Source organism: Alexandromys fortis, unplaced genomic scaffold (genome assembly GCF_014885135.2).
Source record: "Alexandromys fortis isolate MF-2015 unplaced genomic scaffold, M_Fortis_MF-2015_v1.1 scaffold_214, whole genome shotgun sequence".
In the NCBI taxonomy this organism is placed as follows: Eukaryota; Metazoa; Chordata; class Mammalia; order Rodentia; family Cricetidae; genus Alexandromys; species Alexandromys fortis.
In genome coordinates, this window is record NW_026068100.1 from 2,077,643 (window position 1) to 2,103,236 (window position 25,594).

The window sequence follows — 25,594 nt, forward strand, 5'->3', positions numbered from 1 at the left end:
AAGGTGGTGATACGCTTTAAAAGACGTTACAACATGCCAATCATGATGATCATATGAAGACATTGCATATATACATATATGTATGCATGGATACATACCTGCTCTATGATCTAGATCTAGTTTGAAATTGTACAGATCAATAGTGCTGGAATCACTGTTTGCATCTTTATCCACTGTGTTTAGTTGTGTGATCTTGGAATACTAAGGCTATTTCCTAATTTAAGAAGATGAAAAAAAAAAGCAGGACTATATCTTAGAGTTGTGAAGGAGTTACCATAGTATGGTGAGAGTTTCATGGACATTATCAGGGACTGCTGTTTGTCTTCCTTGGATTTCAGTTTCTTCGTGTGTAAGCTCCAGAGAGGGAAGCTGAGAACATCATCTGGGTCCTGTCTCTCCACGCAGGCTTCCATCTTAATGTGAATTACTCTCTCTTTACAAGTGTGAAAACACACTTTTGCTTAACTGTGCTTAATCATTTCTAGGAACTTGCCACACCAGACTCAGATTCCCCAGCAGCAGACTACAGGTGAGTGCAGAAATGCTGATGTGATGTTTATGAATGAAGCTAATATATTAAAGATAATCACAGTACTATATAATTGAGGACAGTTTTATCTTCATCAAGGAAGGCTGATACAGACTTAGACCCTCAGAATAATCGCTTAGATTATTACATAAATTGGCCTCAGAGTGACAAAGGATAAATGATCTTAGAGTGTAGCATCCGTGGAGGTCCTGCCTAATTAAGAAAGACTGCATTGAAGTCCCTTTCTAAAGGGGGTGGGGGATACTCCCTATTCTTCTCCTTGGTATAAAAGGTTTTTTTTTTTTTTAGCTTGGATGGGCCCAGGATTTGTCTCAATAAGTAAGCAGGTGGAAGCTGACTCACAAGGGGAAGCCATTGTGACTAGTCACTGAGCCTTCAGACGATCAATCAAAAATGACCTGGTTTTAAAACCCTTTTAAAAGGCCATTAGAACATGACCAGTGACAACAAAATGGTGGACAATTCTCCCTGAGGCTGTTACGTTTCCCCAAAACTTGCTTTAAGTTTATGTCTTTTAAGGGTCCCTAAAAACTTTCCACAGCCCATTATTTCATTCATCCCTTGGTTACTTACTCATGATTGGCACCTAATTAGTGGTTGATTCCTAGTTCTAATTGCCAGGCAACCAGTAATGCCTTTGTTCCTCTTTTGGAAACGTTAGAGAAGTTCTGGAAGTGTAAGTTGAGTGTGGAATTCTGAGTATGAATAGTGGCTTTGTGGTAGGAGAGCCATTAAGTGAGCCTCTCAAAAATGTCAGCCACATGCGGAAATGTATTGGATGTTTTCATTCAGAATTATTTTCTTTATTACTGCTTTCGGGAATTTAAGGAGATTTTCGTTTGACAACTTTTCAAAGATTTGAGGCAAGTATAATAAAGTTTTTTTTAATCAGATTTTAATTATAAGATGATGTTTATCAGAATTGTTCCTACAGTTTTGATTGCTTGTTTTAATTAAATGCTAATGTGATCAAGCAGATTGTTCAATGTATTGATGGGTGCTGCTATTCCGTAAACATTCAGGAGATTGATGAAAACAAGCTTAGTTATAAATACATGTCACGGAAAGAGGAGAGTTTTCAAATTCTTTATCTCTACTAATGACATACCTATATTTTTAAAGAGGAAAAAACTGAAAGGAACGTGACTGTAACAGAAATGATACAGCCCCTTCCTGTCTAACCACCACCAAGGTCTATCTCTCCTGAGATGTCTGTTTTCTGACTCTTTCTTATTTGAGGCAGGCAATAAGCGGAAGTCAGATCATTTCTAGGAAAACCCTAACTCTATGTCGAAACTCGTAAAAATGTAGATCTTTACCCACGTGCATACTAAAAGAGCATAGACATCTGAACAGGTGCTGTTGGAGATGGCGTCAGTAGTTCATGGTACTGACTGTCCTCAATACCGGGGTGCTTTCTCTGCCCTGATGGGAGGAGCACTTAGAGCTGTGTACACGTGGTAAGAAAACGCTTCCCCTTGGACGGCTTTAGGCTGCTCTGCTTCGTTTCAAAACTATTTTTCTAAGAAGGTTTAGGGGGCAGGCACTTTGGTGAGATCAGAAGAATTTCATCCTTCTTGTTAGGCCTGTGGTTTTTCTCCTCCCGTTATTGACCAGAGGGCACCGTCCTCTAGTGTGTTCTGTTGTTGTTGTTTTCTCCGTGAGCCTCCAAAGGGTCTGAGAACTGTGAGACGCTGTTGTTTCAGCCTCTCATACATTTAAAACCAAGTGGAGCTAGGCCTCCCGGGAAGGGAGCTGAGGGACAGTTATATTCTATATTCTATTCATTTACATTAAAATGTTGTTTTTCTTGGCTCCCAATTTGTTCTGTTCCATCTGCAAATACATGGCTTTGGGCCGGTTGTGTATTTTCATGAGTACAGTTGAGCTGTTCTGTTCCCTCACTCGGCTCATCCTAGCATGGTGTGGAGGGACAGAACTCTGCATGATTATTATGGAGCAGGGACAGGCTTTTTCTGTGTGGAGGAGAGGTGCTCGGGTCGTCTCCTGGAGAGCAGGTTGTTTTGTTTGTAGCCCCTCAGTGGACTTTGCCAGCAGAAAGTAGGTCTGCGGCTTGTTTCCTGCAGCCAGTCGCGGATGCTGGGCTGGAGCACTGGCTGGGATAATAGGGCAGGGGAGGGCAGACAATAGCACTACCTTTTGGACTGGGTCCAAGACAGTGGGCTTCATGATCTTTCTGGGTCTCTCTTTTACACTGCCCTTCCAAAACGTGGTGTTTTTTAAGCCACCATTAAAAGGTACAGTCATACACCCCACAGCAAACTCATTCTGCTTGTTTATTGAGGGAGGAATTTTCAGACAATAACTTTTGAGAAAAAACATTGCAGCGTGGTTCAGGAAAAAGTTGCTAATTTAGAATTAATCTCTTCCTTTCTTCCTTTCTTTATTCCTCCCTTCCTTCAAAACCAAACCAAAATAATGAATATAATTATTTTAAATTAAGATGATAGAAAAATTTTCCCTGCAACCTAGGTTTTCAGATATGCATGTATGGTGTGTATGTGTGTGTGTGTGTCCTATATACGACATGAAAGTAGAAGTCTGCTGGGGGCAAAAAAGGGGTGAGTGGTGTGAAGAGGACCCCGAGGACCAAAAGGAGAGTACAAAAAAAAAGGGGGGGATAAGGAGCCAAATAGAAGCAGCATACAAGAGATACATACGTGGAGGTATAAGAAATGTACCATTTTCTACATTAGCTAAAAGTTTTGGTAATGATATAATATAAACACTGTACTCAATTTAAAAGACAAACTTTCTTGTAATTTCTGATGCTCAAAATCTAGGTATACCATATCCTGCATAACTCATGCTCATATTGTCATCTTGATTCTAGGTAAATGGTATCCCTGAAGAAAGAAAACTGACCGAAGCAATGAGTTTATAATCAGCCACACAGCGTTATGTCTCATTTCCTTTCGCTCCCAATAATGCATGAGCTTTTCTGACATCAGTTATGCATGCTGACTGTATTAAGTATATACCAAATACTACAACATATCTTTTATTTACTAATGTATTTTTTTGTACTTAAAGCATTTTTGAAAATTTATAAGACATCAGTGACTTTATATTTGTTACAATAAAAAGTGATCTTTAAAATAAATATTAATGAAGTCTAATGTGCAGTGAAATTTTCTTCAGAAAAGTATTTGATTGCCTCCTGTGTGGTAGAAATCTATTAGTTGCTAGGAGCAGGGCTGTTCAATGGGATTTTTATTAAGTGCTTCTTATGACTTTATAAATTGTGTTCCAAGTGAACAGCCCATTTAAATAATGCGTCAACTCCTGTGAACTGTACAGCCTGTTGTTTTCATATTGTATTTCATAGAGTGCTCATGCCCATTTTATGTGGGGTGGCCTGGGGTGTAGACTTGGCCTTAGAACTGGATGTTTGCAAGCCAAAGACTGCTGCACACAGAGAGAACAGTTGCTAAGGCTGTAAATTAGCCCTGCAGTGTCCACTATGGGAAATTTCATGTTCCGGGTTTGGCATTTTCCTCATCCAATTTTGTTCTGTTTCATGACTCCAACACTGAACTGTTCAGTTAATCTATTCTTACAGAAGACTTAGAAATTTAACTTTAGTAACTGAGCTAAGTCCTGGTAAAGATAAGCTAGGTCCGTGTCATATTTTCCAAATAATCCCTTTTCACTTTGGACCATTAATTTCCAGATCTTGCATCTTTGGGTATTAAGACAGCGGCTGTGGTCTATAGGATTAGCATCTAGTGGACATATAATGTTTAATCTGACAACCAGACATAATTTTCTTGGGAAAAAATATATCTGCTCATTTGGGGAAGCTCTTCTCCTACATGATAAATCTTCCACATTGATTCTACCTTGCTCCCAGGGATGATCTGGGAATGAACATCTGATCCCACTGAGTCATAGTACTTTGTTCCCCGAATGCAGGAACTGGTCATGTGACACAAATCGGGAAAAGCCCTCTTAGATTTGGGGAAGATCTATTTTTTTTAAGGTGACTTAGCTGAGAAGCTAGGAGCCAAGGACCAATATGGCTGTAGTCGCAGACGCTACAGCTTTACCTAGGAATGGACTGGCTGTAACATGCTTTGTTTCTCTATTCTGGGCCAGTTTTTGGGTTACCTTGTAACTAGTCAGATGTCACACAAATGATATATAAATACCACTTCAAAATCCAAAGCATTTCCCCCTCTTTTTTGCATATGACAAATTATCTCCCACACAGAGGGAATACTGCAGCGGGTCTTTGGCTCACCTTCCTGTTCTCAGTTCTTTCTAGGACTGAGGATATTATATGGGCATGTGTTGGTTTATGTCTTTTTATTTTTTTTTAATTGGATACACGTCTTCTAGTGTAGCTTGTCTGGATGTCACAATCCCCTTCCCTCATCTACCAAGGGCCAGGATTGCAAGGATGCAGTGATATACCAGGCTATTTTATTTCTTTTTTTTAATTTATTAAAAATTTCCACCTCCTCCCATTTCCTTCCCACTCGCCCTACTCCTCCTCCCCCTCCTCCAGTCCTAAGAGAAGTCAGGGTGCCCTTCCCTATGGGAAGTCCAAGGCCCTCCCCCCTCCATCCAGGTCTAGGAAGGTGAGCATCCAAACAGAATAGGCTCCCAAAGAGCCAGCACTTGCAGTAGAATCAGAACCCAGTGCCATTATCATTGGCTTCTCAGTCAGCCCTCATTGTCAGCCACATTCAGAGAGTCCGGTTTGATCACATGCTCGTTCAGTTCCAGGACAGCTGGCCTTGGTGAGCTCCCATTAGATCAGTCACACTGTCTCCATGGGTGGACGCACCCCTCGCAATCCTGACTTCCTTGTTCATGTTCTCCCTGCTTCTGCTCTTCATCTGGACCTTGGGAGCTCAGTCCAGTGCCAGAACCTGGAAACAACCTAGGTGCCCCTCAATAGAAGAATGGATAAAGAAGGTGTGGCACATATACACTTTAGAGTTCTACTCAGCGGTAAAAAACAATGACATCTTGAATTTTGTATGCAAAAGAATGGAAATAGAAAACACTATCCTGACTGAGATAACCCAGACCCAAAAAGATGAATATGGTACATACTCACTCATTAGTGGATTCTAGCCATAAACAAAGGACATTGAGCCTATAGTTCGTGATCCTAGAGAAGCTAAATAAGAAGGTGAACCCAAAGAAAAACATATATTTATCCTCCTGGATATTGGAAGTAGACAAGATCGCCGGGCAAAAATTGGGAGCACGGGGGTGGAGGGGATAAGGGGGAGTGAAGATGGGGAGAGAGAAGGGAGAAGGGGAGGATTGGGGAGAGCTTGGGGGAATGAGATGGTTGAGATGGAGGAAGGGTGGATATGGGAGCAGGGAAGAAGATATCTTAATTAAGGGAGCCATTTTAGGGTTGGCAAGAGACTTGGCTCTATAGGGGTTCCCAAGTGTTCAAGGAGATGTTCCCAGCTAGGTCCTTGGGCAGCAGAGGAGAGGGTGCCTGAACTGGCCTTATCCCATAGCCACACTGATGAATATCTTGCATATCACCATAGAACCTTCATCTGGTGATGAATGGAGAGAGAGACAGAGACCAACATTGGAGCACTGGACTGAGCTCCCAAGGTCCAGATGAAGAGCTATTTTATTTCTTAAAGATAGATCTCTTCTTCTAAAACAACAAGAGCATTGCCTCTTGCTGCTTCTTGGGAGTGCTCAGCTGGAGATTGTGCTAGGCTTACATCCCAATGTCGAGGCTCCAGAGGGTGCGGCACAGAGTTTGGCATAAACTGCTGGCCCTGCTGCTGAAATCAAAGTCTTCTGCTCAATAAGTGAAAAAGATAAGGTTTAATCACCAGGGAATTGTTCATTGGGAGTCAGTACAATCACTCACCTGTAAAAAAATTGTGGGGGGATTTGGAAAATTCAGCTGGAGATAACACTGATCTTTGCAGTGACCATTGTCCAAAGTCTTACACACTGTTGACAGCCTTAATCTCTAGAAAGCCACCTGAAAATCAGTCTTCCCTCTGATGTAAAACTTAGAAGTCCAAAGGTTTCCTTTTAGTTGCTAATACCCTAGTGATCCTTATTTTGAGTTTTTGTGTTGTGTATGTGTTTTTAAATAGGCATTCTGCCACACACAGAGGATTCCTGTGTGTCCTTGTGAGGAAATCATTGCATGGTGGGTTTGGAGTTCCAAAATATAAACCTAAAATACCTTTTCAGTTGGCTACAATAAGGCCTGTCCTAAAACTGTAGTGTTCTGCAGTTGTGGAGATTCAATTAAAGTTGGATTTAGGGTTCAGATGTTCCCAGACAGTGTCTTCTGTCCTCACAAGTATAGTCACCAATAGAAGAGATGAATTGCCTTTCACGAAGACTTGTGATGTGTCAGTGGTTGTGAGATTTCCCACAATTCCACAGATCCCATGTCTATAAAACAGCTCCCTAAAATTGGCTAAAGGAGCATGACCCTTGAAAACACTGAGCCTCCTAACACTGTTTCCCACCAAACTTCTATTTTTGTTTCTGAGCCCATCACCTATTTTGGACACCAGAGGCATCATGATTAGTGAGATTGGACCATAAGCAACAGGGAAATTTTAGCAATGGCTAGAGGTATCACATACATTAAGAAAACTAGGCACTCCAAAACAGTTCTGTTAGAACGTTCATTAAAATTTTGACATGTGCAAGTCAGCCCCAATGATAGTGGAGAATACCAGGCAAGAATGTTAAGTCTGAGGTTGGACTAAGATAACAATTAGAAAGCAGCATCTAAACCAATGCCTTTAAGTACAGCTATAGCAAGTGGAAGCAGTGTGTCCATGCGGACCCACAGCTCATGAGTTAAAGTACCAGGTTTCATATTTGACTATCCCAATGGAGATGGTGGATGAAAATATCTTAAAAAACTAAACTAAGAAGGATGTGTGCATGTGAAAGCATCTACAGAACATACTTTACCAGATGCTTATTTATTTTAATGGCCAATAATTTCATCTGAGCCAGTCAATGTTGGAAGGATACAGTGGGGACACCAAACAGGCACTAGTACCCCTCAGGGTGTTTACATTCTGTTGGGAAGACAGATGCCAACCAAGTGCTCACAGACATAAAAGGCAAAGTGCAATCATGAGGACGACTGTGTGTGAAAGTAACCGATTCTGTGAAACATGCTTATCTCAGAGAGTCCTCAACTGCTCAGCAAGGAAAGAGCTGCTCCCATGAGGAGTTCATGGTGACATCTAAAGGCCTGTAGAGCCTCATTTGAAGAGAAGCGAGGAAGGATCTAAAGCATACAGATGTCCATACTACCAGGAAAAGGCATACCAGTGAGCACTGAGTTCTCCCAGAGACCCCAGTGCTGCCAGCATGGAGAACAAGTAAGGGTTGGTGAGGTGTCGAGCAGACCCAGGAGGTCCCTAGAACTAAGTTTTATGTGAATTTAAAGCAGAAAAATAAAACCTGAAAAATTTTAAGACTAAAAAGTGATAATGTCTTCTTTTTCATAGTTTTCCTATACAAGTAATCTAGCAGTAGTGTAGTGAGCAGTGGGCAGAGTAGGTGTGGCTAGAACGGTCAGTTCTATAAGACCTACAACTGGAGAAATAATGGCTTTGCCTATGAGAGGGGGTGGAGGATTCAAGGGCTACTTAGGAAGTAAAGGGCAGCAGCTGTATTGTGGCAAATGTGTTCTGGAACAGGAAGGGGCCTGTTCTGAGACATGATGCCAGGCGGCAAGCAGGGCCGAGAAAATAAATATGAGTTCTGATTTACGCATTTGAATTTAAGGTTCTTTTGAGAGAACTAAGAACAGCAGGGAAGTGGATATTTGAATTTAAAGTTTAGAAAAGAGATGAGGACCTGCGCCGTGAATGGCGAGCGATGGTGGAGGCAGTCATCGAAACAGTGGGAGTCCATGAAAACCCCACTCTCTGTATGGGCATTTCCCAGGTGTTATTCAGCCTAAGAGTGTTCTTTCTCCAAGAGAATAGGATACACGCAGTTGGTGGACGCTTTCAAAAAGGTAATAACAGAGTACTGGCAAAAGGCCTGTTAAAGGAAAACTAATTATTTCTGGTCAAGAGGATGAAATCTCTGGCCTGGGTAGAGGCTTAATAGTCCAAGCGATCCAAAACATTAAAAAGTGAACCCAGTTGGGCCTGTCAGTCACCTCAGGATCACTCCCAGGAAAGCTGGCTCTCCTTCAGCCATGCTGAAGAGATCGGCAAAATAATGATCCCTCTCCCGTTCCCACCCCCGGAACAGTCTTCGGGAGCCGCTTTCATAGCTTTGGCTGGGTCCTTCCACCTTTTTGAGTCCTCACTCCTAAAGGCCTCTTTGTTCTCCTCGTTTGTTCTATTTCTTTCTGAGGATGGCCAGAGCTTAAGGTGTTTTTTTAGGGGGGGGGGCATTTTCTTAACCTTCTTCTAAAGTTCTGCTCCCCATCTTGTGGCTGTCTGTCCCTCACAGAGCTCCATGCTGGCTTAGCTCTAGCAGAGTGGCTTTTCACCTTCTTTTCTCACTCTCCTCCTCTGGACAGCTGCTGAGCGTCACAGCTTGCCTGCCCCGGGGCAGCTTTTAAACTTGGTTTTGTCTCCTTTGAATAAATTTAAGCTTTGCTTGATTTTCAAAGTCTTCCTGCCTCTTAATTCTTTAATCAGTGGAGAAAACTAACCCATCCCTGCACCCCTAGATAATATGAGTAACACTATTTTACACTATAAACCATGCAGAGATGGAATGAGAGAGATAATATTCGTTGCTGGTACTTGTTCCAATGGGCTTGCTTGTTTGCTTGCTTGCTTCCTTCTTTCCTTCCTTTCTTTTTACCTGAGCATATGAGTTGCTTCCTTCTTTTGGCTGTTTTGAATGTGAACCACCATTTTCAACATGCCCCATCAAGAGGCAAATGTACATGTTTCTTAACATTGAACAGGTAAAGTAGGTGCTTCTCAGACTGCTACACAAAGAAACGGTGAGGGTACTGGGGTTTGTATGTGAAAAAATGCCTGCCTGAGAATAAATGAGAAGAGATATGGTAACAGTGAACTTAAAGGCATACAATACAATAACAGGTCTTAGCCTCCAAAACTGTCAAGCTTGCAGAGTCCAAGACTGAGGAACTTCAGGTTGCTGAAGACAGTGGCGAAGAGTCACAGGTAACATGTGACCTCCACCTGAATTCTGGATCAGAAAAGCCGCCTTATTGGGCCAATTTGTAGAATAAAAATAAGGCCAACCCATCAGATAATAGAATTCTATCAAAACTAAGTCCCTGGTGTGGATTCTGAAACACAGGTAATGTAAGAGAGTCTTTCTTTCTTTCTTTCTTTTTTTTTTTTTTTAAGGATTTACACTAAAGGATTTAGAAGCAAAGTGTACAGGTCTACAACGTAATTCTTACAAGCGAAACTAAACGAAAGGTGAATGCCTGCATTGCAGAAGGGAGAAAGCCAGTGTGGAACACAGCAGAATTTGAAGTCTGAGCATTTCTGGATTGTTTTCTATATTTAAAGTTTTTGCAACCCTGAAATTATCTCCGAGATAAATTCTTAAAAATGTTTGTGGCTGGCAACATGACTCGGCAAATAAGAGCACCTACTCTCAGGCCTGAAGACCTGAGTTGGATTTCTGTCTCCCACATAATAGAAAAAGAGAACCATTTGCTGAAAGGTACTCTCTGACCTCCACACGCACACTGTGGCACACTCACACGCACACTGTAGCACACTCACACACACATGCACACTGTGGCACACTCACATACATGCACACCGTGGCACACTCACACACATACTGTGGCACACTCACACATATACTGTGACACACTCACACATATACTGTGGCACACTCACACACATGCACACTGTGGCACACTCATACACATACTGTGGCACACTCACACACATGCACACTCTGGCACACTCATACACACGCTCACTGTGGCACACTCACACATGTACTGTGGCACACTCACACACATGCACACTCTGGCACACTCATGCACACGCTCACTGTGGCACACTCACACATGTACTGTGGCACACTCACACACATGCACACTGTGGCACACTCACACACATACTGTGGCACACTCACACACATGCACACTGTGGCACACTCACACACATGCACACTGTGGCACACTCACACACATGCACACTGTGGCACACTCACACACACATAAAACAAAGTCATTTTAAAAAGTAGTAAAATAACATTGCAACCAAAATACAAATTCTGAGAGAAAGAGCAAGATGTTAATGCAAAGGCAGCCAATCAACTGTTTTCATGCTGAGGATGCTAAAGGAATAGACATGCTTACCACTGAGAAACAGTTTGAGCATAGACTTGCTCGAAATTTTTGAAAAACTGCAAAATGTGAATGTGTGGAAAGGAGACCTGAAGATAACTTCCAGAATCATGACCTTAGGTTGTGAATGCATTTTTTGCCTCTTTACTGTGTTGGTGGAAGCATGAAGGATAAATGTAAGATTATTTCTGCAGATTTTTTTTTATCTCTTGTCACAAATGACAACTCTTCCTAGGGAAAAGAACTTGCCACATGTGCCAATTTAGAAGTTTTCAGTGCCATCTGCCAAATTTTTGTCAGTGTCCTGAAACAAGTTTTGTGGGCTACAACAGATGGTCACATATTAGCTAGCTGTGATGTGCCTAGGTCACAGAGCACAGCGTTCAAAGGTCCCACCATGGATAAAGATAGCGAGATCCAGGGGTCTTGTCCAGGTGAATGTGTAACACTGAATGTCCTCTGCAGACCTCAAGCGCGATAAACAAGTTAGAGAAGTAAATAAAGGCTATTACCCAATTTGTCTCTAGTAATCGCTCATTATTACGATCTCTGAAAATTATGGAAATTTGAAATGAATTAAAGTTGCTTCCCCTTTTTTGTGTGTTGAGAAATCTAAATGTTGAGAACAAGAACTTACAGCCCATTGTGGCCATTAAGAGAGAAGGATTCTTTGCTTATTGTGTATGCAATTTCTACTGAGACGTAACAACACACACCAGTGCCTCATCTTGATAGATGATAGTCATGGATTATACTCTGTAAGAGTTTTCCCAATGAGAAATCAAATCCATCATGTCCACTCGTTACATCAGAATGACTCATCAGCTTGACGAGTCTGCTTTGTGAGAAACTCCAAGTACTTAAAATTTCCAATGAAACGGGGTATCTTTCAAACGGATTATACTTTGTAGTTCATTTCTTCATGGGTACACAGTTATCTGCTGCAACAATTCTGATGTGTACAAAGCCACACTGAAACTTCAGTGATTTAAATAACTTTTTAAAGGCCTTTGTGAGCAATCTATTTAGGTTATATTTAATAAGAAGATCTTCTGATATTAGCTGGATTTCCACTTATGCCTTGTGTTGGTTAACTACTGAATACAGTGGCGGATAAAGACTGTTCTTATCTGAGATGCTGGGGACACTTAAATTCTTCCTTCTCCGGATTAGGCTGTAAGAATGCTTTTTCATAGAAAGGCAGAAATGGGAGTAGCTAAAATGTACGTGTATCAGACCAAGCAAGTAAATTAGCTGAGACCTAAATCTGAGTGAGTAAAGCATTCAAGACTACAGGGCAAAGTGTAAATATACAAAAGTTATTGAATGAAACCAGTGATGCAGTCACTTTACCAGACTAAACATTGATCTTAAGTATTCCATTATTCCCACGTGTAAATACACAAGGCTCCCGACAAGACCCCCAAACTCTTTCACAAACATGGCAACAGTCTTTGACAACAGAATCTCATACTCTACGCTAGATTAAGATATGTCTCCTTGGCTGTGTCTGACACATTAAATCTGTGACTATTCTGCCCTCTCTCCCACCCTAACATCAAGTGAAGAGGAAGGGACAAGATCTGTTCTGAAGACACTTTGGCTAGGCAGCAGAGACATGGAGAACATGCAGGCTGACCATGACTATAAACACCTATGTAATCTATTTATTGTTGGATTTTAACTAGCGACATCCTTAAAAGTTGAGATTTCTACTGAAGATCAGATCCAAGAAATGTAAGCCTTCTCTGTCATTTTCTTCATAGTTATTCTAACCTGGAAAAAAAAAAAAAGACCTTTCAATTCAAAGTGTGTCTGACAAAACTACCTGTTAAACAATGCAAAGAAATTAAGACAGTTCCAGGAAAATAAAATCTGAGGAAACTTAAATATCATTAGAGCTGACTGACGAGCTACTACAGAGTCCTTCAGGTGAAGACAGACAACAGGAACCTTACCCCTGTAAGGTTATCTTCAATGAGGGTGACTCCCTGAGTTAATATGAAAGCCAGTTCTTTTGTGATGGGTAAATATGAAACCCAGGGCTTTGTAAGTTTGACTTGGAGGCAAAGATTTAAAAGATAAATCACTAATCCGTACTATGGAGAACACTACCAGGTACTTTACTCATTGCTGTGACAAAAAAAAAAAAAAAAATTCCAGTAAGAAAGGCAGGTTAACTGGCACTAGGGAAATCCCCAGGAATCCACAAGGATGACCCCAGCTAAGACTGACTCCTAGCAATAGTGGAGAGGGTGCCTGAACTGGCCATCTCCTGTAATCAGATTGGTGACCACCCTAATTGTCTTCATAGAGCCTACATCCAGTAACTGATGGAAGCAGATGCAGAGATTCACAGCTAAGCACTGGGCCGGGCTCCTGGAGTTCATTTGAAAGGAGGGAGAGGGGATCATATGAAAAAGGGGACAGGATTATGATGGGGAAAATCACAGGGAAAGCCAACCGGAGCTAGTGGGAGCTCACAGACCCTGGACTGACACATGAGAATCTTGCGAGGGATTGAACTAGGCCCTCTGAATGTGTGTGACAGTTATGCGGCTTGATATGTTTAGGAAGCATCCCAGGTAATGAGATGAATTGGCTTTTTGAACCCCATTCCCTATGGTGGGATAACTTCCAGAGCCTAATTTAGGAGAGAGAGGCTTGGTTTTGCTTCAACTTGGTATCCCAAGTTGTTGATTCCTCATGAGAAGCCTTATCCCCTCTAAGGAGTGGATGGGGGTGGCATGGGGGGAGATGGGGAAGCAGAGAATGGGAAGGAGGGGGAACTGGGGTTGGAATGTAAAATGAAAAAAATTAAATAAATTTTTAAAAAAGGAAGGCAGGTGAATTCCAGCCCAAGGTTTGAGTATAGGTTTCATGGCGGTGGGGAAGTGTTTCCAGCAGTACACAGTGACTGACAGGTCACATTGCATCCACCGTCAGGAAAAGAGGTGACCGCCAGCTCTCTGATCAGTTTTTCTTTTTTATTTAGTTTAGGACCCTAATGGCATGAAGTGGCCCATGTTCAGGGTTAGACTTCCATGGAAATGGGCCCCACGGACACACGTCAGAAGCATCTTTCTTGATTTATTCCAAATGCAACTAAGTTGACAATGAAATTAGCACCGCATGTTTATCATGTATAAAATTTTAAATGACATCAACAACATAAAAAAAAGACAGAGAAGTAAATTGGTATCAGCTTGGATTTCGAAGCTGGGACAGGACTGGGAAAGTGCTTTTCTAGTACCCAGGAAGCCCTGAGCTCAATCTCCAACATAGAAAGCAGAAAAGCGAGAGAAGTGTGTGTATGTGTGTGCTGTCTATGTATGTGTGTGTTGTCTATGTATGTGTGTGTTGTCTATGTATGTGTGTGTGTGTGCTGTCTATGTATGTGTGTGCTGTCTATGTATGTGTGTGCTGGCTATGTATGTGTGTGCTGGCTATGTATGTGTGTGCTTTCTATGTATGTGTGTGTTGTCTATGTATGTGTGTGCTGTCTATGTATGTGTGTGCTGTCTATGTATGTGTGTGCTGTCTATGTATGTGTGTGTTGTCTATGTATGTGTGTGCTGTCTATGTATGTGTTGCTGTCTATGTATGTGTATGTGTGTGCTGTCTATGTATGTGTGTTGCATGTAGGAGTGTGGGGTCAGGAGTATGGGTGTCTCTCTGTGTGTAGAAGATACACAACACAAAAGGAAAAATCAAAAACTGTTCACTGAAAAAAAAAACTAACTAAACGCAAAAAGCAAGAATGAGGAAAGGAGAAAGCAAAAATCTTTAGCATGTTTACCACAGTTGACAAATGGCAGAGTGAGGCTTATCCTACCAGAAATTACTTTTAAGGTAAATGGGTTAAAAAATAATAGAGTTAGAGGACAGATGTGCTTGTTTTTAAAACATTCTTACGTGCCTCAAGCAAGAGTGGCCTAATCTCCTGATCCCTTACAGCACTCACCCAGGGCTAGGGTTACAGCTGCGCACCACACACCTGCTTAAAGTCAAACCCAGGGCTTGTATGCTAGGCAAGCAATCTACCAACTAAGCTATCCTCCGTTCTGGCAGGTCGATGTTTTAAAATGATTCGGATATAGTTAAAAATCCAATTGCATATCTAAATACACTGTAGGTTTGTTATGACATTTGCTGAGCTTATATAATGCACTTTGACCATACCCCTCACACACATCGTCTTTGCTGACTCTACACTCTGGCCTTCTTTCTCCTAGCTACGGGCTTTTGGAAAGGGTCAGAAGCCATTGGGTGGAGAAAGAAAGCCCCTATCCAATGCTCTTAGGGAGATAAGATAAGCACATCCAGACCGCGTGATGTGGTGCAATCCCACCTGCCGGTCCAGGCACCTGGAAGGCTGAGGCAGGGGGGTCATTAGTATGAGGGCATCTTGGGTATTGAGCAAGACTTTGTCTCAAAAAAACAAAATGTGAAAAGGACAGGAATTTAGTTCAGAGGTAATGTTCTTGTTTACCATCTGTGAGGACCTTCAAAACTGAAAAAGGAGTTCGGGGTTGGGGGGAGAGGCAAGAGAATGAAATTGTATTCTGTACCATATTTGAAAATTTTCAGATTAATGGATAAAGAAAAATGCCTTATGTGCATATGGAGGAGTTTTGTTCAGGAATAAAGAACAAAGTCGTGTCGTTTGCAAGAGTGGAGGTAAATGAAGACTATCACAAAGTAGCTTAGACTAAGGAAGACAAACATTACGTGTTTTTCTTATTCGTGGGTCCTAGGTTTTATATGGATGCTTTAAATAACACATGCATAGAGCATGGGAAGCTGGACATGAGTCTGGAAGAATGAGAGGGAGAGGCAAAGAAGAGAAGAGTAGAGCACGGACAGGGTCAAAGTACAAGATCCATCTGAGGGGAAATGTCTGTGAAGCCTCCTGCTTCCATGCCAATAAAATTACATTACAATAATAATTCAAGATGTATCAAAGGCTTCAACCCAAAACCACAAACTCAGGAATATAGAAAAACGTTATCGTTGTTAAGATTCCCATATCAAAACCACTAACAAGGAAATGAAAAAAAATCTGAAGAATGGGAAAATATTTGCCACTCTTTTATCTGATAAGAGATGTGCACTTTGTGCAAAGAAGCACTCCAGTTTCGACAACAACAAGACCCCCCCACCCCCACCCAGTTCAGAATCAACAACCTGGCTGCACATCTCTCCAAAGGGGACACATAAATGAGCAGAAAGCACATGAACAGATGTAAATCCAATTAAATATAATAAAGCCCACAATTCAACGTATGAATTAACTTATGGTTTAAGATGAAGTGACCGTCTGCACTGTAGCTGGAAAGCGACTGTGAGCTCCACTCTGTTTTCATCAAGTAGGGCCCAGTGCTTTGAAGGAGAACCCAGGCAGGTGTTTGCTTAGCAGCCCCGTGCTTTAAGAGGCACAGCAGAGGTGTTCTGACCTGAGCTGACTACACAGGAGCCATCAAGACAAGACAGCAAAAGTAATATGACAATCTGACCCTGCAAAGGCAACGGGAACAGAAAATTAATGCAGATAAGAGAGTGCAGAAAAAATATAAACATCCAAGAGAATCAACTAAACAATTACAAATGAGTAAAAAAAAAAAAACAAAACCCCAATTATTTTAAAACTACTAGTACAATGGTATAAAGATTTAATATAAAGAAAACTTATATATATATATAATGTATATATAATTCCTAGTTAGAAGATATGGTAAAAAAAAAAAGTCCTTACTTAAAATAGCAGCCCAAGCTAAACCAAACATAAACCAACAACAGCAACAAAAACATGTAGTAATGAGTTGGCCTGGAAAATTTTTATGTAAGTAGAAATTTCAAAATGCCAGTTGACTATCACAAAAGAGGGCTGCATAAATGAAAAGCCTTCTCATCTCTTTAAACTAAGCAAACAAAGCATGCCATTTATCCAACATTAGCAAAAGTGGTGTGCTTTGGATGTATTTGTGTATGCATACATATGTATACACACACATGACTAGGGTATTTTTGGAAGTAGACAAACTTTGAATTTTTATGCTTGGAAAAACAAGCATAAAAATTGTTAGTAAGCCTCTCATTTTTTAAGAAAAGAAAAAACGGAGATGGATTTTTCAGCAGCAACACACATTTTACAGTACATTGTGAGATAAAGGAACTAGAAGCCTCTGTAGTCAGAACTGTGAGAGCTCCAGCACTAATGTAACTGGCACCATGTGACTATACTGCTTCATAAACACACAGGGCTCTAGGTACCTATAAGAAGAATATAAGTATACGAAGTATATAAGAAGCAATGAGAGGTCACTTATGAAAAAGACGGAGTAGTTAAAAATAGGTTCTGGCCACAGAGTGGTCATCTGAAACAAAATTAGACTGAATTCCAAGCACACATTACCCAGGTCTCAATAAATGACTGTCAGTTTTCCTTTATTAGCTTCCTTTGTTCAAGAAGAATGGGAAGTCCTATTTATTCAAAAATATTCAAATGGAAACGTCATAAGATGGCAGATTGACACAACCTATTCTTTGAAAATATTTTTTCTTGCAGAACAAAGCAATAAACAAAAGACAGACTGAGAGAAAGTATATTTTAGATCACTGATAATGAGCTAATCTCCCAATTCTATGAAGAGTTGAAGAAAAAACAATAGATAAACAAGTACTTAGGTCTAGATGCCTGTACATACCACACGAAAATTTATATACTGAAATCTACTTGCAGAACATTGGTATAAGAAAATAGGGACTTTGTGGAATAATAAGAGCATGCAGATGGAACGGGATTAGTAGCCTCCCAAGAGAGACATGCCTGGCCCCTTCCACCATGTGAGGATACAGAAAGAAGACTGCTGCCTCTGAGACAGGCATTAGGGCCTCACAAACCAGGGTCTGCCAATGCCTTGATCTTAGACTTCACAGAGTCCATAAATGAGAGAAATAAATTTCTTGCTTATGAACCACTTTGTCCATAGCCTTTTGGCTATAGCAGCCTCAAGGACTAAGACAGGGGGGCAAGTGACAGATGCAAATTGTTCACATGGAGAGAAATATTAATGCTTTTTTTGTTTTATTTTTCGAGACAGGGTTTCTCTGTGTAACAGTCCTAACTCTCCTGGAACTAGCTCTTGTAGACCAGGCAGGCCTTGAACTCACAGAGATCCACCTACCTCTGCCTCTCAAGTGCTGGAATTAAAGGAGTGTGCCACCCACGCCTGGCATGTTAATGACATTTAAATCTACAATAGAATATGCGGTGATAATGCCAGTGTGTTGAGGGAAAGCTACAGTGCCCGGAGAGGCCAAGGCTGCATTGTTATTGGAAGAGTACTTTCCCGGGGCCCCTAAGGAGGGCAAACTTCCAGAATAAAATTAAAAATGCATATTCCCTAAGATTCAGTAATTGCACGTCTGATAATCTCTCTTAAACCAATAGTGGTTTATACTTATAGTGGAAAATGAAATGCAAGCAAAGCTATGTGTATAGTACTGTTTTTTTTAAAAATATTTTTTGTTAGAATTGACAGTATTAATAAATAAAGATGTTGATGGTATGTCACCCTGTCACCCAGGCCAATGACTTACATCCGTACTATGCAATGATAAAACATGATGCAGAAGACCGTGGAGGATGGCTCAGGAGTCAAAGTACTCATCTCTCCATTGTAAGGACTTGAGCTCAGTTCCAAGAACAGACACAGAATTTGAATAGTGATATATAGTTGTAAATGATAGTGAGGTAGAAGGCAGACAGGAAGATTCTCTAGACACCTGGCCAGCTAGTCCAACCTAAGAGATGACGTTCTAGGTCACTGAATGATCTCATCTCAAAAAGTAAGGTAGATGGCACCTGAGAGTTATTCTTTGGCTCTCTCTCTCTGTCTCTCTCTCTCTGTCTCTCTCTGTGTCTCTCTGTCTCTCTCTCTGTCTCTCTCTCTCTCTCTCTGTCTCTCTCTCTCTCTCTCCCTCACACACACACACACACACTCACAATGGAAAGACAGCATATTGATATAGAGATAGATACTAAGAAAAATTTTTAGGTAAGAAAAATTTTAAATCTTTAGTATGTTGCAAATTAAAAATACCAACTTTCTTGTGGTATATGAAGCAAATTTACAATAACACAAAGAACTAGTAGATGGGCTCCATGGAGCTGGAATGTGGACGTCATAAGAACTGCACGGTGAGAAATGAAAGTTTGCATGATTTCTCCTTAGCCCTTCTTGTTTTCTGAACCATCAAAACCTGCTCTTGAACAGAAATAAGTACACAATGAAATGTTCTGTCCTTGAAAGAAGAGGATGGCAGTCAGTGCTAGCTCAAGCATGCATCGCATCTCTGCTGACTTCATGTGGCTCCTCTGGTATTTTAAAGATGACCAGAATGCCGAGACTGGGGAAGGGCACCAGTCCCTCTTTCGGATTTCACCATATGACTCCGCTGATATTTTCAATGCTAGATTCTTGCCAGAAGGGAAGCATGCACTTGTTTCATGTATGAAAGGAGGAGGATCACTGCGATTGAAATTTTTGTTCCCTAATATGTTTGCTCTTACGCACAGCACTGCTCAGATAACACAAGAACTGTGAGGCAAAGAAGAAAGGCAACCCCTGGCATTGGACGACCCAGTGAAGTAAAAAAGAACTAAAAATGAGTTGGTTACATCATATGAGAAAAATAAACTGCATTACTGGGTAATAGAAATAAGCAAATTAAGACGATAGAAGCAGGAAGTCTTTATCCGAATAAATGTGTAAGTGTAAAATATCCTCTGGCCAGTATCTGCCGTGTGACTGCCTTGTTTGGTTCAACAGGATGGCAAAGTTAGGCATGAACTGGGGACTGTCGGGATGCAGGGTGACAGGAAATGTTTTTCTACATATTAAAAACCTAACTAGGGTGGTGGTGGCGCACGCCTTTAATCCCAGCACTCGGGAGGCAGAGGCAGGCGGATCTCTGTGAGTTCGAGACCAGCCTGGTCTACAAGAGCTAGTTCCAGGACAGGCTCCAAAACCACAGAGAAACCCTGTCTCGAAAAATCAAAAAAAAAAAAAAAAAAAAAAAAAAGAAAGTACACACTGAGTGAGCTGAGACACTCACTAAGGTCTGGTCAAGAGCGTCTGCCTGACAAAATTATAACTCTAGTTAACATTGTGGCACTGTGGATAGCACATACATTCTGAGGAGTATCAGTGCACACAGCACACTCAAGCGTGTAACAACCAGGATCATCTGTGTTGTATTAGACAGAGTTTCGTTACTAGAACAGGCTGCTGAAGATGCATAAGCAAGTCCACTGACTGAGTAAATTTGTTCCTTCTATCTAGCCAGAAATAGTTTGCAGTCACATAGAATAGAGAGTATTCATTTGACTGGAACATAGCTGTGGTCGCCCTGTCTCATCAGATGGCCCGAAGAGCTGCGAGCTGTGGGTCCTCCATGTGTTGCATGCATGGACTCTCACAATAATATGCTATACTGAGGACAGAATGTGAAAAAGGTGGCCTCTGCTCAGACTTTGGTAAGATATACACGCTATGGACTCTGGGTAATAAACCTTTCAAAATAGGTCAGGCTCTTCAGCAAACCTTTTAAGGGTCCAGCAATGAGTATTGTGCCCAGGCATGTCTATCAAACCAAAGAATACATTACTGCCTCTAGCATCTTATACTACAAGGAAAGAAGAGCTCCTTAGTTAGGATTTTAAATTTTAGAGACAACACATTCTTCTTCAAAGACTATTTCTCTGGCTATATGCCAAGTGACAAAAGAGGCAGCCAGCTTTTAGAGGGGCCCTGAATAGGAAAACACTTTGCAGAAATAGAGTTTTTAATAGGGATTTTATTTTTCATGTTTTCTTTTTTTCCCTTTTGTTGAAAATAGATTCATTTCTCAAATAATACATTCTGATATGTTTTTTTTTCATGATTTTCTTCCCAGTTTCTCCCCACCTCCCCTCCCATCCAGATCCACTCTCTTTCTGTCTCTCATTAGAAAAGAACAGGCTTCTAAGAGATAATAATAAAATATAACAAAATAGACTATAATAAGATAAAACAAAATTATCACATAGAAGTTGGACAAGACAAGCCTACAGGATGAAAAGGGCCTACAAGAAGGCATAATCAGAGACACACTTGAGTGGATTTTATTTTTTAAATTAAAATTTACATAAGGAAATGAAAAGTCAAAATAGAAGGCAAGTAGAAACTGGAGATAGTATTTTCAAAATTAGAAAAAAAGGGTTATCGTCCTTATACAAAAAAAATAATGCTTAGAGATGACTAAGGAGGCTATACACCTTTACGTCACGTAAGGATAAGGGAAATGACCTGGCATTTTACTGTGAGAAGTACAAACTGCTAATTGTGGTTTGACTTTCCCATTGCCCTACCACTAAAATGTCATTTTCCTTTAGAGAATTTTTTCTTCAGAGATGTGAGTTTCCCAGAGCTTGCACTATCTCCTAGGAAGGTCTCTCCTGAGTCTCGTACAGAAGCAACTTATTTCCAGGGTATTTGAGAAGTGGCCAAGGAGACCAAAAGTCTAACTTCTTATACTGAGTGGCCATTCAGCACCCTAGCTCTGTATTCACTACTTCTTAGCTGTTGCTAGCCTCTGCCCACTTTGTCATAGGTGACACATTATGCATGCATTCATGGATTCAAGCCCCTCTGAGGGTAATAACGTTGGGTCACCAAAGGAAGAGGGTACTCCTTCCAGAGAGTAGTAAGCCATGTTTTTCTAGAATTTCCCTGACTCTGTCAGGACCAACTGGCATAGGACCAACTGGAGCAAGGGGAGAACAGGCAGTGGCATGAAGATTGTCAGAGAACACAGCAAATAACACACACTTCTGCTGGAAAGACAAGGATGTGCCACCATCTTGAGGCTGTGGTTAGGCACCTGGTCTTCAGGACCACAATCTCTGTAAAGGGAAATAGTATTGACAGTTTCGGGGGAGGGTTGGGAAAACGGGCAGAAATGATACTAGAACTCATGCTAACTTTAAGAGAAAAAGAAAGAAGGAAAAATAAGATCGAGAAAGAGGGCACACGTGCAGTGAGGAGGTAAGGAGAACTTCCAGCCATGTTGTTAAGGAAGAGTGAAGAAGGCCATGAAGACTTGCTGCAGAGACACGTACTAAGAGCGTGTTGTCCAAGTGTGGCCACTAAGATGAAGAGCACATGTGAGTGTGGTGTTTCTCATTCTGATTGCTGTTAGCTATAGACACTCCCAAACCATAAGACTGCCTTGTTCCCAGAAAGGACGAGGGCAAGGCAGAGAGCAGTATCGTCTGAAATAGACAAGAAAACACAGGTGGCCAAGAATGGGGGTGATATGAAGAAGACACACCCAACTTCTCTGTTCTTTGAGACAACAGCTCCCCTTCTAGTTCTTACCGGTAAAAACTAAGAGCCAAAGCACGGTGTCTACAGGCAAAGAAACTAGACTGAGCGCTCCAGTGCGGAGGGAACAGAACAACCAAAGTGCACAGAAAAAGTTCACCGAGGTGTAATTAAGGTTCTGAGGGATACGGGGTGCTTCTCATAGAGTTGCTTTGCAGGGTGAACTACAACGCAGATTATTGTCTTCAAATTCAAGGGGGATCAGGGGCTTAGTAAGGAGTTGCTATCCAGATGATCTTTGCTGGGTTCTTGGTTAATATTCTGATGCACTGTCCTGGTGAATTTTGTCTGTTTGTTTGGATTAAGAAAGGCCTAGAGCATTAGCTAAGAGCACCTTAGAGTATATCCGTAAAGGGCACTCTGAGAGGTGACCTGAGTGGGGAAGGCAACCATTGTTTTCTGTTTGTTTTTGTTTTGAGATAGGATTGAAATAAGCACTGAGTGGCCTTGAGCTCCATCCCCCCCTTTTTTGAGACAGGGGTGCTCTGTAGCTTTGAAACAAGCCCTAGAACTAGCTCTTGTATACCAGGCTGGCCTTGAACTCACACATATGCACTGCTTCTGCCACTCCAGTGCTAGGATTAAAGGCGTGCACCACCACAACCCGAGCTCACTTTGTAGACCAGTCCAGTCTAAGACTCACAGAGATCTCCTTGTCTCTGTCTCCTTAGAGCTGGGATTAAAGTTATAGCCACCACACTCTGCAAAGACCCTGGTTTGAAAGTGGAAGGCACCCTTCTTTGGAGGGCAGGGCTAGGGCATGGGGAGAAAGCCAACTGTGCAGTGAGCATGCTTCCTCAGGCCTGTTGGCAGGGAGTTCTTGCTGCCCTGCCTTCCCCACCATGATGGGCTGCACCTCAAAAGAGGAATCAAAAGGAGTGTCTCCTTTAACCAACCTACTTCTTCTTTGATATTTAGTCACAATGGCAAGAAAAAGGAAGTCGTACAGATACATTTTAAAGGACTGGATAAAGTAACAACATGAATATTCTTAATATCATACTACTAACAGTTTGCTACAGCCAAACCTGTATACAGTTTGCACTACCATGTGGGATTCACTGGACTCTTTGCCTGGGCTTCAACAACCCCAGGGCTCCAGAGCAAAGTTCTTAAGATATTGGGCAGGAGCGACATCTTTTGGGGGAAACTTAGAGTTTAATACTCTTGCGGTAGGCCAAGATTCTCCTTAGTAAGAAAAATAATATTGAAACTGTGCTCTCACATAGACAGATGGGCCATTTAGTTTCCAAATTTCTGCTAAATATAATCTAGTCTTAATTAATTTTAGTTTGGAAAAGGTTGAAGGAAGCATAAGAAAACACAGTGGTTATTAAGAAAAATTGCCCTTCTCACCAGTTCCCAGAAGGAGCCATAGAAAGACTGTATTTAGTATGCTGGTTTCCTGATGTTCTTCCAAGTTAAATTATTTGTGCAATATACATTAAGGCATGTGAATGAAGTGGCCTTCTGTCCAGAATTAGCAACCAACTGGAATCTAGAGACAACTTGGTATTTCTACACCAAAAGAGCCCTCTATATGCTCAGGGCATTAAATTTCTCTCAAATAGTCATGTTCTGCAAATTTACAGGTTGCATTTTTTTCTATTTATGTCTTTTGGCATGTTTCAGTTTTAATTTCTTATGTAGTGGAATTTAGAATTAAGTTTTAAATTTTCATATACTAGAATGTAGTGATTCTGATTTTAACTTTTGTTTTCCTTTCAGGGCTCACTTTTCATTTAGAGACAAGAACTCTGTGGTTAGTCTTTATCGCCAACTGGATTGGCTTTGGAATCACCATGGAAATGGACCTATGGGGCATTCCCAGAAGTTTGATGGAGGTGGGGAAACCCACTCTAACGTAGGTGGCACCATCCCATGGGATGGGGGCGTGACCTCTGTTTCCTGACAAAGCTGCTCCTGTTCCTGCCCCTGCCACCATCCTTGTCCACTATGGTGTGCTATACCCTCCAGCCATGAGTCACAATAAATACTTTCCTTCTTTCAAAAGTAGCCATTGTCAGGCATTTTGTCACAGCCATGAGAAAAGTACCTCGTGTGAACTCATTTATTTGAATGTCCTTTAAATAAAGTAGGCTTTTACATTGATCTATATATTTTTTCATTTTTTTCCCATATTGACATAATTGGAATTTAATAATGTGCTTAGATAACCAATTATGTAAGTCTCTTCCTTCCTCACTAGTACATTTAAAGATACTTACTGACCGTTCAGATCCATGTACATATAACCTCCTTATGATTCCCGTTTAAAATGGCGCCCCGTGAGGAAGGCCTCCTGCTCCAGTTTCCATGAATAGGGTGGCTATTTGCAACTGCTGGACCGGGATTTCCACTAGGCAGGCGCATCTCCATGGCCATTTCTGTGCAAATGAATGGGATCTAAGATAGAGAGGAGAAGGGAAGAGGCAAGAAGGAGGTGCTTATTTCCTCCAGCTCACTACACCAAAAATACCTGTCACAGCTTCCCCCTGAATGACTCCCCTCACACAAAAGAGAAGGAGCAAACTACATGCACAGTAAGCCACCAAACTAACGTGGACTTAAAGGTCATGCCTTTGCGTGACATCATTCGTTTTGATTTCACTTCGCAAGCTCACACACTTCTCAGGTTGAACATTGAAGAGTATTTTGGGCTTTCATAAAAATTCAATATTTTAAAAAATAGTTTTCTTTTTTATTTTCGTAGTTTTGATGGATATTTAAGTTCAAAGAAAAGACTTTCTACTTTAAGAAGGAACAACCAAAGGCGATGACCAGAGAGGGAATGGTAGTGAGGGGAGGGGTGACGCTCTACACTGCAGGAAAGGCTGTGATCAGTTCTAGCTGGAATTTGCCATTGGGAACACAAAGAACCCCATGCTAATACAAACTGCTTACCTGTTTAAAATGTTAGAGTACTGTAATTAACACTGTAAAAGCCAACTACAGTATCACTTCAGCCCTTTGTCTCTGTCCCTAAGAGAAACATTTTCTCTTAGCGTCTACTTTCTTACCTCAAAAGTAGGATTAGCTGGGTCCAGGGGTAGGTTGATCCCGAATTTCCTGAGAAACCGCCACACCACTTTCCAGAGTGGTTGCACAAGTTTGCATTCCCACCAGCAATGGATGAGTGTACCCCTTTCTCCACAACCTCTCCAGCAAAGGCTATCATTGGTGTTCCTGATTTTAGCCATTCTGACAGGTGTAAGATGGTATCTTAAAGTTGTCTTGATTTGCATTTCCCTGATCGCTAAGGAAGTTGAGCATGACCTTAAGTGTCTTTTGGCCATTTGAACTTCTTCT

At 41.3% G+C, this 25,594-nt stretch overlaps 1 protein-coding gene across 5 annotated transcripts in view; it reads left to right on the forward strand.

The window, feature by feature from the left end:
• The window catches only part of Sgce (sarcoglycan epsilon), a 72,294-nt gene extending 68,604 nt beyond the window's left edge, over positions 1-3,690 (forward strand). For all 5 annotated transcript variants that reach the window (XM_050123841.1, XM_050123843.1, XM_050123842.1 and 2 more), the window contains 2 exons: positions 486-529; positions 3,405-3,690. In XM_050123841.1, the coding sequence (XP_049979798.1) occupies positions 486-529; positions 3,405-3,421 (61 nt within the window). In that variant the 3' untranslated portion in view covers positions 3,422-3,690. The remainder of the gene's footprint in view (positions 1-485; positions 530-3,404) is intronic.
• Positions 3,691-25,594: the final 21,904 nt, after the last annotated feature.